The sequence below is a fragment of the Fundulus heteroclitus genome, unplaced genomic scaffold (assembly GCF_011125445.2).
Source record: "Fundulus heteroclitus isolate FHET01 unplaced genomic scaffold, MU-UCD_Fhet_4.1 scaffold_55, whole genome shotgun sequence".
NCBI lineage: Eukaryota > Metazoa > Chordata > Actinopteri > Cyprinodontiformes > Fundulidae > Fundulus > Fundulus heteroclitus.
Window position 1 is genome coordinate 2,008,415 of NW_023396978.1, and position 22,054 is coordinate 2,030,468.

The 22,054-nt window shown below is 39.5% G+C and overlaps 1 protein-coding gene across 2 annotated transcripts; it reads right to left on the reverse strand.

The window, feature by feature from the left end:
- Window positions 1-2,275: 2,275 nt before the first annotated feature.
- Window positions 2,276-20,637, reverse strand: wdr35 (WD repeat domain 35). 2 transcript variants are annotated; one of them, XM_036132833.1, is made up of 28 exons: window positions 20,236-20,637; window positions 20,035-20,152; window positions 17,889-17,960; window positions 16,918-17,010; window positions 16,705-16,833; window positions 16,433-16,566; window positions 16,014-16,179; window positions 15,777-15,922; window positions 15,372-15,497; window positions 14,950-15,135; window positions 14,796-14,831; window positions 14,656-14,716; window positions 13,274-13,418; window positions 12,785-12,854; window positions 10,747-10,800; window positions 10,456-10,565; window positions 10,117-10,336; window positions 9,944-10,024; window positions 9,694-9,830; window positions 8,755-8,958; window positions 8,513-8,659; window positions 6,163-6,295; window positions 5,951-6,061; window positions 5,372-5,536; window positions 4,849-4,989; window positions 4,583-4,739; window positions 2,962-3,202; window positions 2,276-2,715 (listed from the first exon to the last, which is right to left on the reverse strand). In XM_036132833.1, exons 1-28 carry the CDS (start codon window positions 20,257-20,259, stop codon window positions 2,565-2,567), a joined length of 3,558 nt encoding a protein of 1,185 aa, XP_035988726.1. In that variant the 5' UTR covers window positions 20,260-20,637; the 3' UTR covers window positions 2,276-2,564. The 2 variants fall into 2 exon arrangements, with proteins under 2 accessions (XP_035988726.1, XP_035988727.1); XM_036132834.1 differs by lacking the exons at window positions 20,035-20,152; window positions 20,236-20,637 and adding an exon at window positions 18,203-18,281.
- Window positions 20,638-22,054: the final 1,417 nt, after the last annotated feature.

The following is a 22,054-nucleotide window of genomic DNA, read 5'->3' on the forward strand; positions in this document are numbered from 1 at the left end:
TTAGAGATTTCATCCAAATGCCTCGTGGGAACTTCCCTTTGGAGGTTTTCTGGACACTTTCCAATTTGGAAGTGCGCCAGTCGAACCCAGAGCCTGATGGAGGGACCATATACAGGTGCATCTAAAAAAAAAATTATCTCTATAAATAATTTTCTCACTCATATTCAGAAAGGGAAAATCATGTAATACAGATTGATTACATGCAGAGTGAAATGTTCCAACACTTAATTTCTTGTAATTTTGATGATTAGGGTTTACAGATAATTAAACCTCAGTCAATTACAATATTACATAAGATCAATAAAAAAAAATGATATTTCAAACAAAACCGAGGCTTTTTAAAGGTATGTTCATTTATATGTGGGCAGGTGCCAAGTCAAGCTGAAAAGTGAAACTGTCAGCAGAAGGACGCGTGAAGTGCTCTAACATTTCCTGTGTCGACTGTAGACTTCAGACAACACAGCGGACCAACACTAGCAGGAGACATGGCTCTCCAAACCATCACCGAGTGTGGAAACTTCCTACTGGACTTCAAGCCATGTGGGTTCAGTGCCTCTCACTCTTCCTCCAGGCTCGGGGTCCTTGGTTTCCAAATGTAATCCAAACTTTACCTTCATCTAAAACGGAGATTTTGGACCACAGAGCAATAGCGCGCATGTAAGGCGTTGTTTCTGGTCTAGAGTGCTTTGACATGCAGAATGCAGCGTTTGCAGCCCGTGTGTAGTGGCTCCTGATGTGCTGATCCAGCGTCAGTCTACTCCAGATTCTCAAGGCTGCAGTTATCCTCGCTTCTTGTGAACCCTTTTCAACCACACTTTTTCCTTCCACTTACCTTTCTATGCTTGGATACAGCACTCTGTGAGTAACCTGCTACTTTTGCGGCTTACCCTTTATGTGGAGGATGTCAAATCACTCGTCTTTTGGAAATCTGTCAAGTTAGCAGTCTTCCCCATGATGGTGTAATAATATTTATGCATTATAAATGCTTTTTAAAACTGATATTATGTAATATTCTAATTTAATGAGACACATATTTTAGGTTTTCATGCGAGCCGTAATCATAAAAACATGAAAGGATTGAATTATTTCACTGTTTAATAAATGTATATGAGTTTCACTTTCTGAAATGAGAGCTGAAAAATATTAAAGTTTTTCATGATAGGCTTAAGTTTTTTTAAAATGTACCTGTTTCTTCTAATTTGGGAGCAGTTTAGGATCCCTGAGAATGAGAGGGTTACTGGGATAACAGATGCCTGGGTTTTCCTCCTGGATCTGTAACCATTGCATCCAAATCTCAGATGAAGACAATAGAATAATGGATGTTCAACAGAATGAGAATGAGGAAGAAAAGAGCTCCTGGAAATTGCTTGGTAATTCAAACTTGAGCTCTCCCTCCATCTTTTAAAGCTCCACTGGCTCCCTGTGCATTTTAGAGTTCATTTTAAGATTATTTGTTTTTAAACGTTTCCATGGTATTGCCCCATCTTACCTCTCTGAGCTGCTTCACCCATACTCTCGTGGTCAGCTGCTCCTGGAGGTGCCGAGGTCTAAACTTAAGTTCAGAGGAGACAGAGCTTTTAGTGTTGCCGCTCCTAAGTTATGGAAGGTTTTGCCGTTCCATATTAGAGGTGCGCCTTTTAAAACTCGCCTTAAGACACTTATTTATTCCTTGGCCTTTAACACATGTTGAGACTTTTGCTCTTATTCTCCTTTTTATGTTTCTATCATAATCTTTTGTCCATATAAGGTAGAACAGATTACTGGATCAATGTGTGCTTCTGTGCTTTTTTGTCTGTCTTGTTGTGTCTCTGCTCTGTCTTCTCTAACCCCAGTCGGTCGAGGCAGATGACCGTTCATACTAAGCCTGGTTCTGCTGGAGGTTTTTCTTTCCACTGTCGCTTCATGCTTGCTCAGTATGAGGGATTGCTGCAAAGCCATGGACAATGCAGACGACTGTCCACTGTGACTCTACGCTTCTCCAGGAGTGAATGCTGCTTGTCAAGATATGATGAAATCTACTGGGTTTCTTCAGATAGGAAATTTCTATTGACCGATCTGTATAATCTGATTGAATTTGACTTTGAAAGTGCCTTGAGATGACATGTTTCATGAATTGGCGCTATATAAATAAAATTAAATTTTGTTTCATTCCATTTTAAAATGTTTATTGACTATGCAGCACTTTGTTGCAGCTGCTGTTGTTTTAAAGTGCTTTATAAATAAAGAAATAGTAGCAGCAAAGCAGTTAGAATTCTTCAAAAATCTGTATAGTGAGTTTATTTACTCTTAATTTTATTTTAAAGCCAGATACAAACTTCTCATATTAAAGTATTTCAGTTTTCAAAATACATTGAACTGTTGATCGTAAAGTAAAGCAAAGATGAAGATGTTACTTCCTGTTTACACTGGCAACATGTAGTTATTGAGCTGCTCGTCTCTAATCTAATAATCATGTAGCTGCCCGTTTAGAAATTAGCATCCAAACGTCTGAACATTGAGCACACAATAAAAGGCAAACTTCCCTTTTCTGCCTGAAACACACCCCTCACAGACAATGTTGTTCATCACGCTACAGGACTGTGGCACAGCGGGCAGCAGCTGTATTTACTGATCTCCTGTTCCACAGCGCAGTGTTTGCACACGCTGCACATCCAAAGCTGGTACACCTGGATGGGCAGACCCGTCACGATGCAGGTGGGCAGTTTTCCCTCCGCTCTAATGAAGAAAGGAAAAGCAGAACACGTTTAAGAAATATTAGGAAATACCTTGGAAATACCTTGGAAATACGATGAAGATAAAGACAGTCTGTGCTCTGCTTTGTTGTTAACACAGTGATACACGCTCCCAAATCTGGTCTTGGTGTTCAATGCTCAGAGTGCATTATTTTGTGTCAGTACGCTAACAATGGAAATTTCTATGGAGAGATTTAGGGTTTGATCTTGACACTGTGGAGTTTCTCACCCCTCTGAGGAGCCCACCGCCTCCAACACGTGCTTATCCTTTGGAGGATGCTTGGTGAAGATCTGCTGGGCCAAGTCCTCGTAGAGCTGCCGCTGTTCGGGGCTCAGACTCTCCAGAGATTCCAGCTTGATGAAGGCCTTTGAGCAGGTGCCAAAAGCCCGGTTCGCCGCCGAACACAGAGCCAACAGAGAGTAGATCTCGACGGCGGGGATGGTGTCCTCGTACTCGCGAAGATGGAGGGCTTGCAAGATGGAAAACACGGCACAACGTTTACTCTCAACTCAACAGATCCATAAAATTGACAAATTCCAACTGGACAGTTTAGCGGCAAATTTATGTCTTAAACTAATTAGTTTTGTCTCCAAAACTGGTGAATTGTTTTAATTAAAATAAGGCCATATGTACAAAATATAGACAGCTCAGTCCAATAACAATAGTCACCGTTCTTCATCTAAGCTGAGTTATAAATCATGTTTAAGTGGTTTAGAAATTGATTAAAATTCCAATTACATTTTCTAAGATATAGTAAAATAATTCCGGAAATAATAGTGCAGTACATAATGTTAATTTTATAATTTTCAACATCGTTCCTGATTGGCATCAGATCTGCATATTTTTGACCTTGAGGTGTTAATGGCTGACCTCTATAGTTGTTACTGTATTGAACTGGTTGGACCTGGGCTCAGTTCTGATCAGCCCAGTTTGGTCACCTCACCTATTGGCATCACCTGCCTGGCTTGTTAAATCTAGTTAAGGCCAGATGAATTATGACAGGGGAAAAAAAAGAAGAGGATTTCCTTAATGAAATATGTAAATCCAGTTGAGTTTTTATTATTGCAACTCTTGAACACCAGGTGGCAGAAGACTCTCAAAATAAAACCAGAGCTGGCGTCTAGTCAGTAGTAGAAATCCTCTTTCAAAGTGTGTACAAAATGGCAAATAAAACGATGTGATGAATCTGTTTTGTATCTAAAAGAAACTTTTTTTTTTTAAATTGGACCAACATATTTTGTTGTTTACAGGTATTACACACGTTGTAAGGTGTAATTATAAACTTAACAGCATGAAGGAAATGCTGGTTCTAATAGACTTCATTCTTGCTTTAATAATACATAATATATTATTCACTACCCAGGGGCGTGTATTTAGAAAACGCTAAACTATAAAGATATTTTGAGTTATTTCACAATTTTATGTTTGAGACATACTTATATATACTTCATAGCTTTGGTGTCTTTGCTGTGTATCTACAATGCAGAATGTCATCAAAATTAGGAAAAGCCACTGAATGATAAAGGTGAGTCCAAACCTTTGAGTGGTAGTGTATATCATATGATATGAGATATTATAAAACACATTCCAGTCTAGTCTTTCTCTGATATTGTATTGGGGGACAGAACAAGATTTTAGGACTTCTGTATTTATTCAACAGCTGCAGGTTTTTACAACATGCTGTGGATACAGGTCATCAGACCAGCAATATCAAAGTAAAGCTGTGCTCTAAAACAGCTGCAATCAGAGACCAACATATTTTTTTTCTAGAAAATCTTTTACAGCCAATTGTTACTTTCTCCAGCCCCCAAAGTAATTATTCAGCGCAGCTCTGGGAACTAGTCTGCACCTGTCCGCGTGGCGTTCTCCGTGTAGCCCGCGTGGAGCTGCCTCTGAGCGAGCAGGAAGAAGTGATACGCTTCAGCTCCACGCCAGGCGCTGTCAACGATGCGACTGTCCGACGACGTTGCGTCTTCTTCAAGAAGGCCGGCCAGTGCGAATGTTGCCTAATTTAACACAACGATACACACGACAGTACACGTTGCGTTTAAAAAGCTCACACGTGGTCCAAAGCATTCACCAACCACAGTGTACAGATGAAGGGCAGTGAATTACCTCCGACTTCTTCCCTTTGGCTTTGGCCTGCTGGGACGCCTTCACCTGCTCGTGGTAGTCCTCAACAAGCTGAGCTGCCAGAACATAAAGCTTCTTCACCCTCAGAGGTCGGCTCATTTTCTTCGCCTCCTCGTCTGCTATCTACAAACAGAAGCCGCCATCGCAGTTTTGACATTTACGAATGTTTTTCCACGTTCTGCCGTCAGCTCTCTGTAGAAGCTTGCGATGCAGGTTGATTGGTAGGTAGTTAAGTTATAGATTATTACTGAGAGACTGGGGGATGCATGAAAGGCCTGAGCCAGGCTTGAACAGACTGAAACGGAGCCAAAACGAAACATAAAACCTGAGCATGGAGCACTTCGAGCAACGCGGGAATCTTATTTAAAGTTTACCAAGTCAGTTCTAACTTTAGCCACATCCCACTCTGCCAGTGAGAGCTTTAATCCAAAGAAAGGTTAGCAGATTCTGCTGTCTGAATATAAAAACGTTTTGTTTTTTATTGATAAAAAAACTTTAAGCCTACCTTAAACATGAGCTTGGCTGCATCTAGAAAGTGGTGAGCTTTCCGATAAAGTTCCACTGCTTCCAGAGTTTTGTTTTCCTCTAGAAGATGAGAGGCATATTTGGAAAGAAGGGATTTTATCTCCTTCATGTTGTGCGTCCTTGCCAGTTCCACCGCTTTGTTCCACTGACAAAAAAAAACAACAACAGCTTTTGGTTTTAATTCAATTCTATATTCACAAATGTAACATTTATAAAATTGCTTTTAACATTTTCTTAAAAATACTCGTAATTACAAGCATTTAAGAAAGTTCAAAGCTGTAATCGCTCCTTAAATGATCCCAATAAAAGCGGTGCAGCGTGCTTGTTACTGGGAAAGAGATTAAAACCCTGTTTATGACAACAGGAGTTCATTGTTTTTACATTGTGTCAAACCACAGACCTACTGCAGCAAAGATAAAAGTCTGAGAGCTGCATTCACACTCCGGGGCTAAATATCTACAACCGGGCGGGCAGGAGTAGCCAGGCTGGCTGCTGTTCCTGCAGCGTCCGTGCGTCACTCGGAAACTCCGGCGCCACAGTTTGTCTTTCTGTCTCTCACCTGGTTCAGATGGACGCACGTGTCCACTGCCGCTTTTGGCTGGTTGCACTTCAGGTACGCCTTCACAGCCTGTTCACACATCCCCACGGTGACAAACATCTGTCCGATTTCCTACATACAGATGGGCAATAAAAAGGGAGACCGCATAAATTTAGAAACTCTCTAAATGTCCGTACATGCCATGACAGAAAAATGGTGTTACTTTGGCGCACCGGTAACAGTTTGTGATTTTCAGGGAGGTCTGCAGCTAGTTGCTCAAGGCCGTCGTAATCCTCCAACCTGTAGTAGCAATCAGCCAGCCTCTCCTGGTTATGGCCCTTTAGGTAGTACTGCGCTGCATTCACCCTTTAAAAAGGAGAATGTTTAAAAGTGAGAACATTAATTTAACTTCCATTTTGCTAGGGTACAAAATATTAACATTCCCCCCAAAAAAGGAGGAAAACTTTTAGCCTCCTCCTTAAGGACAATCTGTACACGTTTTATCTTGTCAGGAAGTGGTGTTGGTACGTTAAACCTGAACATTTATGTCCTTGATTTGTGTCTGTGTATTATATGTGAATTTTGAGCCAGTGTCTCACAAAACTTTCATTATGGTTTCTTAATGACATTAATGACTCTGGATTCTTCTGCAACTGTTTATTTTCCAAATCCATTTTTTCCCTATAAAAAATAGATTTGGAATCTGAATTTGCCCCTTTAAAGTTATCTTAAAGGAGCAATAAGTAAGATATTTACTGTAAAATCAACCATAATCATTCTCATTTGTCACCCAGGATGGAAGTAGCATTCCCTATAAAGAATCGGTCCTCTCCATCAACAATGTCTTTGTCAAGGTTTTTTCTTTCCAAACCTAGAGGTACGGTCAGGAACTACTTCAGGAACTACAGTGTTTACTTCCTGGTTCCTGAGCCAATCATATGCGAGTTCCCAGGGAAGTCAGTAAGAGAAGCGGAACAGAAATAAAACAAAATACATGGTATACATATCTTGTGGAAGTAAAAAAAATAAATCAGTGCAACTACGGACCGTTGAGTAAATGGTTTTTCCGATTTTAACCACTAGGCGTCCGTATTACTTATTGTTCCTTTAAGACACAAACACTTTTTTTCTTTAATCTAATTACACAATGATCATAAACATAAACAACCATGAAAACCGGTTTTTGGAGCGATTGTTCAGCTGTAAAAACACTAAACTTTAGCTGAAAGAAGTGTTCAGATGGTTTGTGAGGGCCCTACTTTAACTTGTAACTCTTAAAGTCAAAGTCTTATATTTTAGAACTAGAAACCATAAAAATTGTGAAGGTATGAAACAAAAATACATTGCAATCAGCATTTCTAACGTTTTAATCCACTACGAAAAGTAAAACTTAGATGAAACAAAAAGTGCATGTCTTTTTTAGACATGCACTGGAACCATTGATGGACTATTAAACAGCACATGATAACGACACAGCCTGGAAATCTCGCATTTTCACTTTTTATTTGAGAAAAAGAGCCCTTTGAACATGAATATGTTAAATGGATCTGGGTTTGCTTAAATGCAACAACATATGGTTGGAGATATGTTCACTCAAAGATAATCTATGCAGGACATATGGGTCAGGTCTGTGGAAGTAGGGAGTGAACGAGAATGACTTACTTTTTATTCAGCAAAAACATTCTCTCTCCTAAAAAAAACACTTTTTATCCAAAAATTACAAAACTATTTGAATCTTGGATTTCAGGAAAGGAACAACTTACTGTAAAACTGAGGGAGGAAGACACAACATAGTTCATACCACAGCTAGTGCAGGGAGTCAACAGCCAGACCACTGAAGCAAATGTAGCTGTTAATGAGCATAAAGTTTATCTGGTAAATTATTCTGTTGGCGCAAACCATCTACAGTTGTCTCCAGATCATGTTAATAAAAAGAAATATCAATAACCCCACTCCACAAACTTTCCTGCTACCTGCTTACCCACAATAATTATCTGTAGCACCCAACTGTTTTTTTCTTTATAAGCTCAATGAAGGATAGAGCATTTGACTACAGCTGCTGTCTTATTATATATTAGTATTTTTAACATCTTCCATCACCAGACCATTACTTTTTAACACTAAATGACTAACTGCAGATGTCCTCATTGTGGTCCCACAGTAGTTTAGTGGTCTGACAGTTTTTGTGCTTGGTATAGCATTTTAACAGCTACATCACTGTAATACAGTTACATTCTCACAGGGAAAAGACAAACTGATCATGTGGAAATCAGTGAGACTGGCAGAATCACTCGCTAAAATAATTTAGGGTACTGTAGTGCAAAGCTAGTTGGAAAAACTATAGTGTTGGTGTCTATTCATATCAGGGTAACAATTACTGTAGATCTACATTCAATGGGTCACTTATGTTCAAATAGTGAAAAATGCCAATAGCCTCTGCTATTCTGAAAAGACAGAAGTCTGGAAGTAAAATTCTATCAGGCATAGTGTATATATCGATGGTAGAAGGTATGTAGATATTGATTTTAGGTGTGTAGCAACGGTTTCAACAATCAGAGAAACACCAGAAATGAAATCAAATACCACTTCTGTCTGTCAGCATAGTAGTCCCCAATCCCATTATATGCCTGTTCGAGCAGAGCGTCATCGGAGTCCCCAGAGCCACTTTCGAGTAGCCGCGGAACCTTAAACCAGTCTCCAAGCTTGATCCTTAGGTTGATGGCGAGGTCCCTTTAAAGACAGGCACCGTCACATATAAATAACTCTAAAGCCTGAGTCAAGCTCAAGAGAAACTGGAATAAAAGGAATCATTTGTCCCGTTGTACCTCCGATCCATATGCAGATACATGCTTACAGCTTCCTCAAATCTGCCAAAGTAGGCCGCCACGTCGGCTTGTTTCATGGGCTCGCTCTGCAGGTTGCCCAGGCACTTGACAAACTGAATGCCTGGATAGTCTTTGCACCGGACAAAGGCCTCCTCTGCCGTCTTCAGATCCAGTTTCTGTAGGGCTGCCTCAGCCAGCAGGTGCCTGGCAGATTCCCAATGAAACATGCAGAGAGATTATGTAAGATTATGGCTGCATGGCATGAAGTTTACATGTTTAGATTAAATTCTATTCGGCTGAGTTTATTTATATAGTGCCATTGCACAACAAATGTCCCAACAATGCACTTTACAAGAAATAAGTCAGTTCAATCTAATCATTCAGACATATTCCAAGCCATTTCAAGCTTTTTGTAATGATTCTTCAGTGTAATAATGATAGATGATAGAAATTATTATCATTATTACATTACAGATTGTGACTGATAGAAGAGCAAGGCCCGTTTTGTTTTTATAGCCAGGTTTTGAGGGATCCTGCAAGAACTGACACCTAAGCCAGAGAACACACAAAAGCTACAGTGGCCACATTGGAAGAAATCTCTGATATTTCACTGTCATCCTATACTAACAGATCCCTGTTTGGACCTTTCTTTACCCTGCCAACAGAAATAGCTGTTGGCAGGGTAAAGAAGAGTTTAAATGCTGAATATGACCAAGATTTTAAAAGTGAATTATTATTTGTACTTTAGAGCTTTATAATCTTTTCGCTGCATAAAGTCCACATTGCTGCTCTCATCTACATGTCTGCCGCAAAATAGAAAAAAAAAAAATAGAAAGAATTGTACTGAAACTTATTTGCAATCTGCAAACAATGGATACCTAAACGTCAATAAAGCTAATCTGGAAAAATAATGTCAGCGCTATGTTAACAAAAATTTACCAGAGTCTCGGGTGAGGATTGTCTTCAATGAACTGTGAAGCGTCTTCAATGCCCACTTTCTCAATAAGTGCCCGGCTGTCTCTCAGGGAGCGGATTTCAAAGTTGATGAGGTTGTCTTTGTTTGGCCGCTCTGGATCCTGCAAAGAAACATCTCATGATCTTCAAATAAACTTGCATGAACTTTTGTGGTCCAGAGTTTTGTAAAGAGCCTTTGTTTCAAAGAAATATATAAACTGTCTTCAAGGTTTACCTTCATAATTTCATCAAGCAAAACTGATTTGATTTCCAGATCCTCAAAGTTGCAGATGTATCCAGATGTTTGAATGGGTTCCTATTTAGTAGAGATTCAATGTTAAATAGGTTTTAATTGGGAATTACACAGCTGTAACTTGTTATTTTTAAAGATCACACTTGAAAGCTCACTTCCGGGTCAAGGTTCCTGAACACGTACATCCTGGTCTTCTCCATCATGGCAAACAAATCGGGATTGTCGTTTGCCCACTTCATGTCCCAAACATCTTTACGCTCAAACTTGGATGGATCTCCAGAGGCTGCTTGGCTTCCTGCGTCTTCGTCTGTGGCAGAACGGACTTCCAATTCCAACAAAGTGAGCAAGCCCGAAATGTCAATTATGGCCAGACGACTAGAAATGAAAACAGATCATGAGACTTTTAATCAGGAATCTAATGTACTATGGAGATGATGATGAAAACATATATATTGGCTTATTCTGTAACTAATTTGATGTCAGCCAGTGGTTACCTGGAGTTGCAGTTTAGAGACAGATAATGGGCTCGGTTGTTTGAGGAATATTTCTGGATGAGGGTAACATTTGGAAGGCTGTATCTGTGGAGGGCACCGGACTCCCGACCCTGTAACCACAAATGCTGCTTTACAAAGATATATGTTTTCACAAGCTTGTTATATTTATTTAAAAACCTTAAATCAGACAGACAACAAGCTAAGCAATATATTTATTTAATCATATGATAAATCAATCTTTAATGTTTCGATTGATTTCCTCTCTCTCCCATTAACCATAAAGGTACATACCACCACCAGGGTTTTGTCTGTTGCTGTAATACAGCAGATAGGATCTCGAGTTGGCTGTTGAAAATAAAGCAAAACAAAAGAATAACAGGTATAATACTTCCTGCTTCATAGTCTTCATAGACTCTTTCTCATTCGTTCTCCCATGCTAGCTACATATTTAAAATCCTTTTAATGTGCTTTTGGCATCTCAGCATAAAGTGCTTTGCAAAAGTATTCATACCCCTTGAACTTCTCAATATTTTGTCACATTACAACCACAAACAAATATATTTTATTGGAATCTTATGTTAAATGCCAACAAAAAGTGGTTGTTAAGTAGATTTTTTTTTATTTTACATAATTAAAAAATCTTTTTTACAAATAAAAAACTAAAAAGAGCGGTGTGCAAAAGTATTCAGCCTCCTTTTCTCTGAGTGCCACCTATTCAGTCTTCAGAAGTTGCCTGAATATTGCTAATCACTGAATAGAGTCCCCCTGTGGGTAATCTAATCCCAGTGCAAACACAGCTGCTCTGTGATGGCCTCAGAGGTTGGTTCAGAGAATATTGGGGAGCAAACAGCAGCATGAAGTCCAAAGAATACAGCAGGCAGGTGATGAATAAAGTTGTGGAGAAGTTTAAAGCAAGATTAGGCTATAAAAAGATTTCCCAAGCTTTGAACAACTCACTGAGCACAACTGTAAACAAAGAAAAGGCCGTCCTCCTAAACTTCCAGGCCCAACAAGGAGAGCACTGATTTGAGATGAAGCCAAGAGGCCTATGGTGACTCTGGATGAACTGTAGAGATCCTCAGCAGGTGGGGGAATCTGTCCAAAGGACAACCATTAGACATGTACTGCACAAATGTAGTCTTTATGGAAGAGTAGCAAGAAGATTGCTATAAGGAACCCATAAGACGTTCCGTTTGCAGTTTGCCAGAAGCCATGTTGGGAACACAGCAAACAGGTGGGAGAAGGTGCTTTGGTCAGACGAGACCAAAAATGCAAAATGCTATGGTGGAAAACTAACACTGCACATCACTGAACGCACCATCCCCACTGTCAAATATGGTGGCGGCCGCATCATGCTCTGGGATGCTTCTCTTCAGTAGAGACAGGGAAGATGGTCAGAGTTTACGGGAAGATGGATGGAGCCAAATACAGGGCAATTTTGGAAGAAAACCTGTTGGAATCTGTAGAAGACTTGAGACTGGGGCGAAAGGTTCACCTTCCAGAAGGACGACACTAAACATAAAGCCTACTACAATGGAATGGTTTAAAACAAAACATATTTATGTGTTAGAATGGCCCAGTCTAAATCCAGACATAAACCCAATCGAGAATATGTGACAAGGTCTGAAAACGTCTGTTCACAAACACTCTCCGTCTAATCTGACTGAGCTTGAGCTGTTTTGCAAAGAAGAATGGGCAAGAGTTCGAGTGACTAGATGTGCAAAGATGGCAGAGACATAACCTTAAAGACTTGGAAATGTAATTACAGCAAAAGGTGGTTCCACAGAGTATTAACTCAGGAGGGCTGAATATTTTTGCACAATGCCCTTTTCAGTTTATTTGTATAAAAAAAGAAAAAGAAAAGAAATCATGTAAAACTCTCGTTCTACTTCACAAATGTATACCACTTTGTGTTGATCTTCACTGTAAAAATGGATCTAAAAATAAGTAAAATGTTCTTAAAATTAGTGCATTTGTCCTTGATTTGAGCAGGTAAAAAATATTATCTAATAATAGTATTTTGACCCCTAAAATAAGATAATTAGATATCCTGCACTTGAAATAAGATGATTGAGATGAATTGTTCCTATTTAAAGTGCAAAAATCTAATTCCATTGGCAAATCATCTTATTTACCTACTCAAATCAAGAACAAATACACAAATTTTAAAAACATTTGACTTATTTTTAGTTCCGTTTTTGCAGTGTTTCACGTAAAATTCCAAAACAAAATAGATGTTTGTGGGTGTTATGCGACAATATTCAATTGAATTGAATGCATAAATACTGAAAGTCTTTATAATACAGCAGACAAAACAAAGACGTGTTACTGTAAAGGTTTTTGAAAAATCTGGCCCATCATCGCTGGCTCCAGGTTGATTGCTGTCGATGTGATAGAACCTGCAGAGGAAGAACACCGAGCACATGAGAGAGAGAGAGGAGGGGGGTGGGGGGGGGGGGGGCACATAGACAAGCAGCTGTCGGTCTGCGGGAGTGTGAGCTTTGGTCCGGGTGTGTGGCCAGTCCTGGCAGAGCAGTAAACACACCCATACTGTCTGGAACCTCAGTGGCACTTCATGAATGAATGAATCCTTTTCATTGCACTCTCAGAGCCAACACTTTACACTGTGATGATGAACCAGTGAAGCAGAATCTAGCACTGTGGTGCGCCTGCTTTTCCGTAAGCGTTCAGTGATGCGTTGTGGAAACCCAGAGGTGGGCTTTAGAAAAAAAACGTCTTGTTTTGTTTGTAACATTTATGTGCGTTCCTTCTGACAGCTAACCATGATTATAAATGTCACGGACATGTCTGGGCTCACCTCTCTCTGCCCCCCTTCTTGGTCCTGGTCACTTGGTTGATTTCCAGGGCGGTCAGTTTCTTTGCCACCCTGTACTGCCACAGATAGAAAGCCTCTTTGGACGCGGCGATGACGTGCGTCCTCGTCATGGTAACAAACAGTGGATCTGACCAGAAAGAGAGGAAACTCGGTATGGAGCGAGCATAATTTTTTGCAGCTAGTGAAGAAATTGTTTTATGCTGGTTCTTACACTATTCTTTTAGGAGATTACGTGTGGAAATAGTTGCAGGACCTATATTGCCAATAAAGAGCGTCGCTAATTTCTTCAGTTTTATACCCTTTAATTTCATCCACCCATCCATTTTCTATACCTGCTTTTCCATGCAGGGTTGAGGGTGGGGCTGTAGGATTTTGCCAAAAATCAAAATTGCGATATATTTCAACCATCATTGCGATTCAAATTTGTACCTTTCTCTGCATTAACCACAAGCAACGAAAATGGCCTATAGATAAAGATTTTTGTAAACAAGGACTATTTAAAAGAAGAAATTTGACTGTTTTAATTAATCAGAATATTATCAGTGAAGAGAATAGCTTTGTGAATTGGACATCAAGTGTAACCAACAAACAAGTATATGTATTAAACTGTTTTACCGCTATTTAATGCTATGATGAAATTCATGAGAATTTCTGATAAAAAAGTATGACTATATAAACGCTAAAATAAATTTAATATTTAGATTATCTCACTGCTGCAGCTCTCTTTCCTTCCATGTGGAGGCAAACCCACTTTAAACACATTACCAACACCTGAAAGACGTGACTGATCCATTAATTGTTACGTAGCCAAAAATTGCAGACCTCTGCGATTTTGGAAATTGCGTTTTTTAAAATTGCGATTACCATTGCAAATGTGATTAATTGTGATTAAGCCCTAGTTGTGGGGATCCTTTAATTGGTGTTTGTAATTTATTATTAAAATTATTAAAAGACGGCATGTAGGCGGAAGTAGGAGATATGTCGAAGAAAGTGCAGAAGTTCACCTTCCAGCAGGACGAGAACCTAAAACATGCAGGCAGCGCTGCAATCAAAGCCCACTCATGTGTTAAATGTCCAAGTTTAAAGTCCAGACCCAAATTCAACTGGAATCTCTATCCAATCTGACTGGACTTAAATTACTTTGCAAAGAAGAACAGGCAAACATTTCATTCTCAACGTGTAAAAACTGGAAGAGACATACCCCAAAAGACACGCGGTTGTAATTGAAGAAAAAGGTGGTTCTAGAACGTGTCCACTCAGGAGGACAGGCTACATAAGAATCAGCACACTTTTTGGAATTTCATTTGGAAAAGACTTTACTTTATAACACACAAAATAACTTGACAAATTAAAGTCAAACTAACCAATATCGATGTATTTGGAGTCCAGAGGAGTCCCAATGGAATTGCAGAGGATCAGGACGTACTGAGAAAATACACACCAAGTTAAAACATGAACTGGATACCAAGACAGATAAGGCATGAGGATTTAAATCTAGCATTACCCTCGCAGGACTCCCAGTCTCTGATTCTGCTTCTTCCTGTAAATCAGGAAATTAGAAACACACGATCAAAAACTAAATCCTGTTGCCATTTCTTAACACTAATCATGTCAGTGAGACTAACTTTGAAAAGCATCAGCAAAGCTGTCTTTATTACCTGAGGTTGTAATTCATCAGCCTTGCTAGCCAGGATGCAGAAGTCTCCCGAGGTCGTGATAGACATCAAGCTCTTGACATATTTCACAAACTTCTCGTTGTTTTTGGTGTCCCAGAAAACCACACAGTACTCCTGGCGCTCTGGCTTTGTGTAGGCGTACACCACCGTGCTACAACAGTAGCCCCACTGGTGGGACACAAAAACAAAACAAAAAAAACAGTGAGGAGAATTACCCCAACCATGTGGATCCTTTCTGTCAACAGACAGAATCTTAAATCTCTTTATTATGCTTCCTTTCTTTAAGATGAAACATTACTGTATAATTAAACTTAAGGTTTTTCTCTTCCTCTGATATAACTAGTCCAGGTAGACGTTGTAACCAAAAAAATCTGCCGGTATGAATGAAAAGTGTTAGTATTTACTTTGTAATCTGGTCTTATGTTGGCAAAGTAGATGTAAGAGTCCACAGCCAGGGCGATTCGCAGGCCTCCACCCTCCCATGAGATCCCAGACATGTGCTTCCCGGGTACTTTCAGAGTTCTCAGATGCTGCATACAAGCAATCGACAGTGGCAGGGATCAAATTAACTTTTTTTTAACCATTTCATAACACTTTTAAGGCCAAACCGGAGTTTATTTGTGAAAAAATATAACTGTTGGCTGCATGTTAATGTAAGAAAGTTTTTTCAATGAATAATTATATTGGCAATTATTTCACTTCATATGTGGTAACTTTCAGAATCCTACTTTAGGCTTGATGAATTAAATAGTTTATATTATCTATTATATAGTAAAGGTATATAAAATTTTTAATTTAAATCTACACACCTCCCCAAAGGGTGTATAGAACTGCACCACGTTAAATTCTTTTTCCAGATTTGAAACTCTGAGGGAACCTGCCACTGCCAGGACGCTGCCGCAGTGGTTCCACTGGATACTGATCACATTCATCAGAGTGTCGATGTACACCGGGTCTGCGGGAACATGAAGGGGTTTCAACTGTCGTTGGAGAACGTTTCTTTTACGTTCACAATCAAGTGATTGAAAAGGCGTTCGGTTGCTCACTCTCGTCATTCTCATAGCGCATGATCTGACACCTCCCGTTGTCGAAACAGATGGCGAGGCAAGGGCAGTCCGGCTCCACGTAACCGCCAGCCCCCGCGTACCAGTGGATTCCAGCGATGCTGACAGCTCCGTTTGCCCCGGTGAGGCAGCTGATGGTCATTTTCATCTGAAACGTAGCAACACGTAACAGGCTGAAACATTTAGAGAAGTTTACAGGAATCAAAACGTACATCACGAAAGGATTATGCTTTTATTAAAAAGCAGTGATGAAACTAAAAAAACGATGGGTTGAGGTTGAAATCAAAGGAATTTGTAATTTATGAATGTTCTTTTATAACAACATGAAAGAAGGAAGGTGGTGCCGTTCAAGATGGCCTAAGTTCACAACATATATCCTCCAGTCAAGTTCAAACACTCACTATGAAGTTTCCTTGATTGTCATAAATATGTACTTCGCCGCTGGCCATGCCGAACAGCAGGATCTTACTGTCAGGAGACCAAGCGACATGAGCAAGCTGACTCCCCTTCAACTCCTTCCCCCAAATCCGGTTGCCTGCAAACAGAATTGGAGTCCAATTGAAAATATTTGTATCCATTTATTCAAAAAGCAATAATTTAAATAAAATAAATAATCTATGGGGTCTTTTAATGCTTTAACCCTATGTACTGTTTTCTGTTGAAGTTACCGTACCATCCACCGATCCAACGATGACGGCGCCGTCTTCATACACGATGCAGATCTTCTGACCATCGGCGTTCCAGCTCATGCTCCTCACTACCGATTTGTTCCTGTTGTTGATCATCTCCTCGTACCATGCACCTCGGGACAGAACAAAGCCATGCAACCTGACAACACTGATTCACGAATAAGCAAACTAAATCTCGGTTCGGCTGCTGCCCTCACCTTTATATAGCATCCACACAATAATGAGTCCATTCTGGTCACTGGTTGTCAGTTTTTCATACTGTTCATTCCAGGTCACTACCTGCACGGCGCCTGAATGGGTTTCAAGTATGAAAAGGAAGAATTATTTTCATGTAACGCATCCTATGCTTGAACACTACAGTTGGTATATGTAGTTAAAAACATATACATATTAATTACCCACACAAAGAAAAATTTATAAAAAAGCCAGAAAACCCAACCACAACTACAGACATTTAACATAAAACGACACATACATCCCAAAAATATGCTGTAGGACGGGTTGCTGGACTAAAACAATATGGAGGATCGATGCCTTGTCATCCCCAAATGATGCTGGGACAAGTTCCTGCAAATTAAAGCTAACTTCTTCAACTAAACCTTTTGAGTAAGTCTTTAAAAACTATTAAATCCCATGATGCATCACATCTGAACCCAGAAAAAATAAAATAAAACTAATGAATGTGTTGTGATTTTTTCATCATTTAAAAATTGCACCACAAGCTATATGTGAAGCGTAATCAATTAAAATGAACCACCATCAGTTACTATTCAACTCACAAAATTAATCAGGGAGCAAAGAACTGTGAAAAGACCCACAATGTCCACATAGAGAAAAAAGCTGGAATAACAACAGAGCAAATATAAAAAATTAAAATTAAATGAACAGTTGCCCCCTTTTTGGGAATATTTCAGGACTCTATTTTCAGTACATCTTAAGAAGAAATACATTGTTTTGTTTTGAAAAACTTTGGTGTCCTGAGTGAGATGTAACTTTTCATGTTCTACTACGATGTTCATCAGGGAGGCTTTACTCAAAAAGTAGAAAGAATCAGAGTATACCAGAGATATGACCTCATAAAAATGAGTAAGGGAGCCTTTCTCTTAGCATCCAGGTTGATTTGATGCAAGCACAATCATGCGATGACGACGCTGTGCACCGTACTCACCACTGTGTCCCTCTAAAGTCTGATTCATGGACAGGTTGCTGGGCGCAGCAAGACCTTTCAGTCTACTGTCGTCTGAAAGACAGCAAAAAAAAATATATGAGTTGATTCATTATTTATTGTGAGTTGCACAGCATCAGGAAAACGTTTGCAGTGGTGTTACAACTTGAGATACACAAGTACCCTTTTTTCCCACTCATTCCCCCGCTTTTGTTTCTTTGTTCACACTCAGAACATTAATCTGTGTTAGTTTTAGCACTTGAAGGTTTCGATCCAATATGTTACTGGAGGTTAGAACGAAATGAGGCTATAATTACCTATATCTGAATACACTCAGATCGGTCCATTGCGAGTTTTGGCCAGTTCTCCGTTGCATTTACCATCTACACAACAACTGCAGGTCTGTCCCACCGACAGGGTGGTACCACCTCTGCTTATAGTGCCTGGACATTGAGGGACCTGAGCTAAGCCTATTAATGTTTTCAGCAGATTTCTTTCAAACTGTAATGGCTATTGTTTTAGTCGCCGTATAATCTCAGTCACACAAAAGGTTGCGTAAACGTTTCAGACGGCAACAAACCCACTCTGGCACATATAGAACATTAATCCTCACAGCCACAGTAACAGTAACAAAACCAACTTAGGCTCTATTATGTAATAGGCTCTATTATGTAATATGAGGTCAAGATAAAACCGATATTGTCCAATTTATTTTTTCTAAAGGTGATATAAATAGGGTGGCAAAAGATTACCGTGTGTTCAGTTCTTTTAGATTTTTCATGAACTGACATTTTCTCACATTTAAACCACAAATATTTCAAAATATATTTCACTTTTTTTTTGTTATAGTCTTATTAGCTCCAGATATCTTCTCATCAACTTCGACCAGCTTCTGTGTCCCACCTGAAGTAAAGTATCTCCACTACATAATGCTGTCATAAGACGTTTTCACAGTAAGTAGGGTGTGATCAGGATTTTAGCTTTCTGTCGCACGTGGCTTTTTGCATCTGGGACAAAAAAAATATATTTTTCTGTTCACCTTTAACCAAAGGACTTTCTTTAATGTCTTTGCTGCATCTCTTACATGTTTTGTGTCAAGCTTTCACCAATTCAATAATCTTTGAGAAGGGCAGGACTAATAGTCTATTCAACAGATTCCTACCTGAGCTGTGGATCTTTGCAGCTCCTCAAAAGTTACCGTGGTTCTTTTTTTTTTATCCCTAGCCTGACCAGTGTGCTCATGACTAGGGCGTGTTTTGTTCTAACACACCCTCTTATTCTTTAGATTAACTAGTGAATTGCAAACAACTGCAAGCTTATATCCCGCCTACTGTACAGTACACTAGTGTGCAACATGACCTTCTCAACAAATCAGCTGTTTTTTCCCGTTTGCAACAAAACAGTGCTTTCCTAATACTACTTACACCTTCTGCCTCTCAATATGTTCCCAAAACCACTCCCTTACTGCCTAATGTAATCTCATCTTTTATATGTTATTTGATTCTATGGTAAAAAATTATTTTTGTTTTGTTCCTTTTCCCCATAGGAAACACAGTATTTTCAGTCCTGTACGATCTCTGTTTAGAGTATTTCATAATTATTTAATATCTTCCGTTATTTTCCCTATATTCTTTGACCCTGACAGACGTTTTTTTTTTTTTTTTTTTGTGAAATGTTCTTCCTTTCTGATCCTGATTCCATCCTTTTTTGCCGTAGCTCCGTCCCTTATTAAAACCCCGCTGGACCTCTTCCAAGTGGAATTGCTATTGCTATTTAACCTGTAAGGTGGGGTTGCCCAATTCCAGTCCTGGAGACCTACTATTCTGCAGCTTTTAAATGCATCCCGTCTCCAACACACATGAATCAAATTCATACCAGGCCTAGAGCTGGTTAGGATGCTGATGGGGGAATTCAGCCATTTGTTTCAGGTGCATCTTAGATGGGTTGCATCCAAAACTTGCATGACAGTAACTCTCAAGAACCTGACTTGGGCACTCCTCTAAGTCCTCCGCAGAACATCCATAGATCTACTTGGATTAAAATACACTCCTTGTCTGTTTAGGAGCTTTTCCTTATTGATTCCATGCATTGCAACATAAAGCAAGTAAAGCTGTAAAGAACTGCACCCCAGTTCTGACTTTCAACCTACCTGTCTGTGTTTCAAGCTTCAACACCCTCAGCAGACCATCTTCTCCTCCGCACGCAATGAACCCCTGCTGCTTGTTCCAGGAGAGGCATTTCAGATGGATGTTGTTGGGAATGGCGATCTACAGGACACGGGGAGATGACAGCCACGTTGTTCCCCCCACATCAGTTTAACCACCATGTTGATCCATAGTTAACTGCTCACCTTCTTGCTGAGGTAAATGAACATAGTGGTTGCGTGATGATAGTGTGTCTGACTTTAACGTATAAATATGCAAGTATATACATATATCGATGAGGGCATTTAAACGTTAAAACTAGCTAATAACTGTCGCGTGGCCTCTGTTTTGAGTGCGTCGTTCACCGTAGCCTACGCTGTTAGCTTAGCTCGGTTCGCGTTATAAGTGCCTAAGACAACAAAAGGAAAAGCGTTTTGTGTTTTTAAACCGTCCATGTTTTTTTTTAAAGCCGCGCCGTCGTCACAAGAAACAACGAAGGCTCCAGCGTTTAAAAACCCCGTTCACAGACGAAGTTTATCTGCTTCTGATGCTAGACTGGAACCCCTTAACGCCGTTGGCTACCAAACGTTTCCCATGGTAACAGTAAACCGGAAGCGCCAAGAGCTTGGTGCTTCTGGTAGTTGTAGTTTTTCTTGTAACATTCCAGGTCAAGTACGTTTCGGTCTAATTTCTAAAAAGAAAAAAAAGGTTGCTAATTTGCTTGTCATTTCAAATGAGAGCAAGATGGTCCGACACCTCAACGAACTCTGAGCTAAATTTCCACCTATTTACTCATCATCATCATCATCATCATCATCATCATCATCATAGAAAAGAAAACGGGGGGAAAAAAAGAAGAAACGGACTAACAAAAAATAATGAGCATTGTTTTAAGCTGAATTTGACCGACATCCCTCAAATAAATAAATAAATAAAGAAAGAAAGAAAGAAATGAATAAATAAATTATAGTGTTAATGGCCGTCTAGTTTTGTCATCAAAACAAAACAAAATTAAAAAAAAATGGTTGGCATGAAACAATCACACCTGTTGAGGTTTTCAATTAGTCCAAAGCAAACACTGCACAACAAAATGACACACACCTTAGAACGTTATGAAGTGAAAGGGAATTATTTTTATGTGTTAATTGTTTTTCATAATCTTTAAAACCAGTTTCATTTTGGGCTGCAAATGTATTCAGCACCTCTAAGAAAATGCAAATGTTTTGTACAACCACCTTCCTATGCAATGACAGATGCAAGTGTTTAATTGTGCATCTCTGCCAGCTTTGCTCATCTAGATATTAAAAATGTTGATCATTCTTCTTTGAAAAGTAAGTCAAGCTTACTTAGACTTACTGGAGAGTTTATGTGCACAGCATTTTTCTAATCATATCACATTTCGATTTAGTTCTGGACTCTGTTTGGCCTTTCTAACAAATACATATACACTGTTTGAAACCCATTATACCTCTGGCTGTGTGTTTTTGATTTTTCTCCTGCTAAAATGTAAACTTCACCTCAGTCTCAAGTCTGCAGCCTCCAGCTGGCTTTCCTTCAAGATTCCCCTGTATTAAATCTGGCGAGCTTGCTGATCTCTGCTTAAGAAAACCATTCCCAAAGGATGATGCTGCCACCATCATGTGTTAGCAATGGGAAAGTATATTCTGTGTGAGTTGTCTAACATACATAGCATTTTTCTCAGAAATGTTAAAATGTGGTCTTATATGATTAGAGAACCATCTTCCACGTGTTGGCTGTGTCCCCTACATGACTTGTGTGGCACACTGCAAGTTGGAATTTTTAGGGCTCCTTTGTCAATTTTGACTTTCTTCTTGCCACTTTTCTATAATGAATGGTTTGCACCAATAGTTCTGGGATGCACAGTGGCACAGTCAGTAGCACTGTCGTCAGGCAGCAAGGACGTCCTGGCTTCAAATCCGGCCTTTTTTCTGCATGGAGCATTTATATAGATAAAAAAAATAACAATATCTATAACAAAATATGAAAATGCATTTATTTTACATA

Excerpts from the sequence above, each read along its gene's own strand:
- wdr35 (XM_036132833.1), bottom strand. The coding sequence starts at position 20,259 with ATGTTCATTTACCTCAGCAAGAAG. Across the intron at positions 13,419-14,655 it reads CTCCAAATACATCGATATTG|ATCCACTGTTTGTTACCATG; the intron begins GTTAGTTTGACT and ends CTTTCTGGTCAG. Across the intron at positions 2,716-2,961 it reads GCGGTGGGCTCCTCAGAGGG|AGCGGAGGGAAAACTGCCCA; the intron begins GTGAGAAACTCC and ends TTTCTTCATTAG.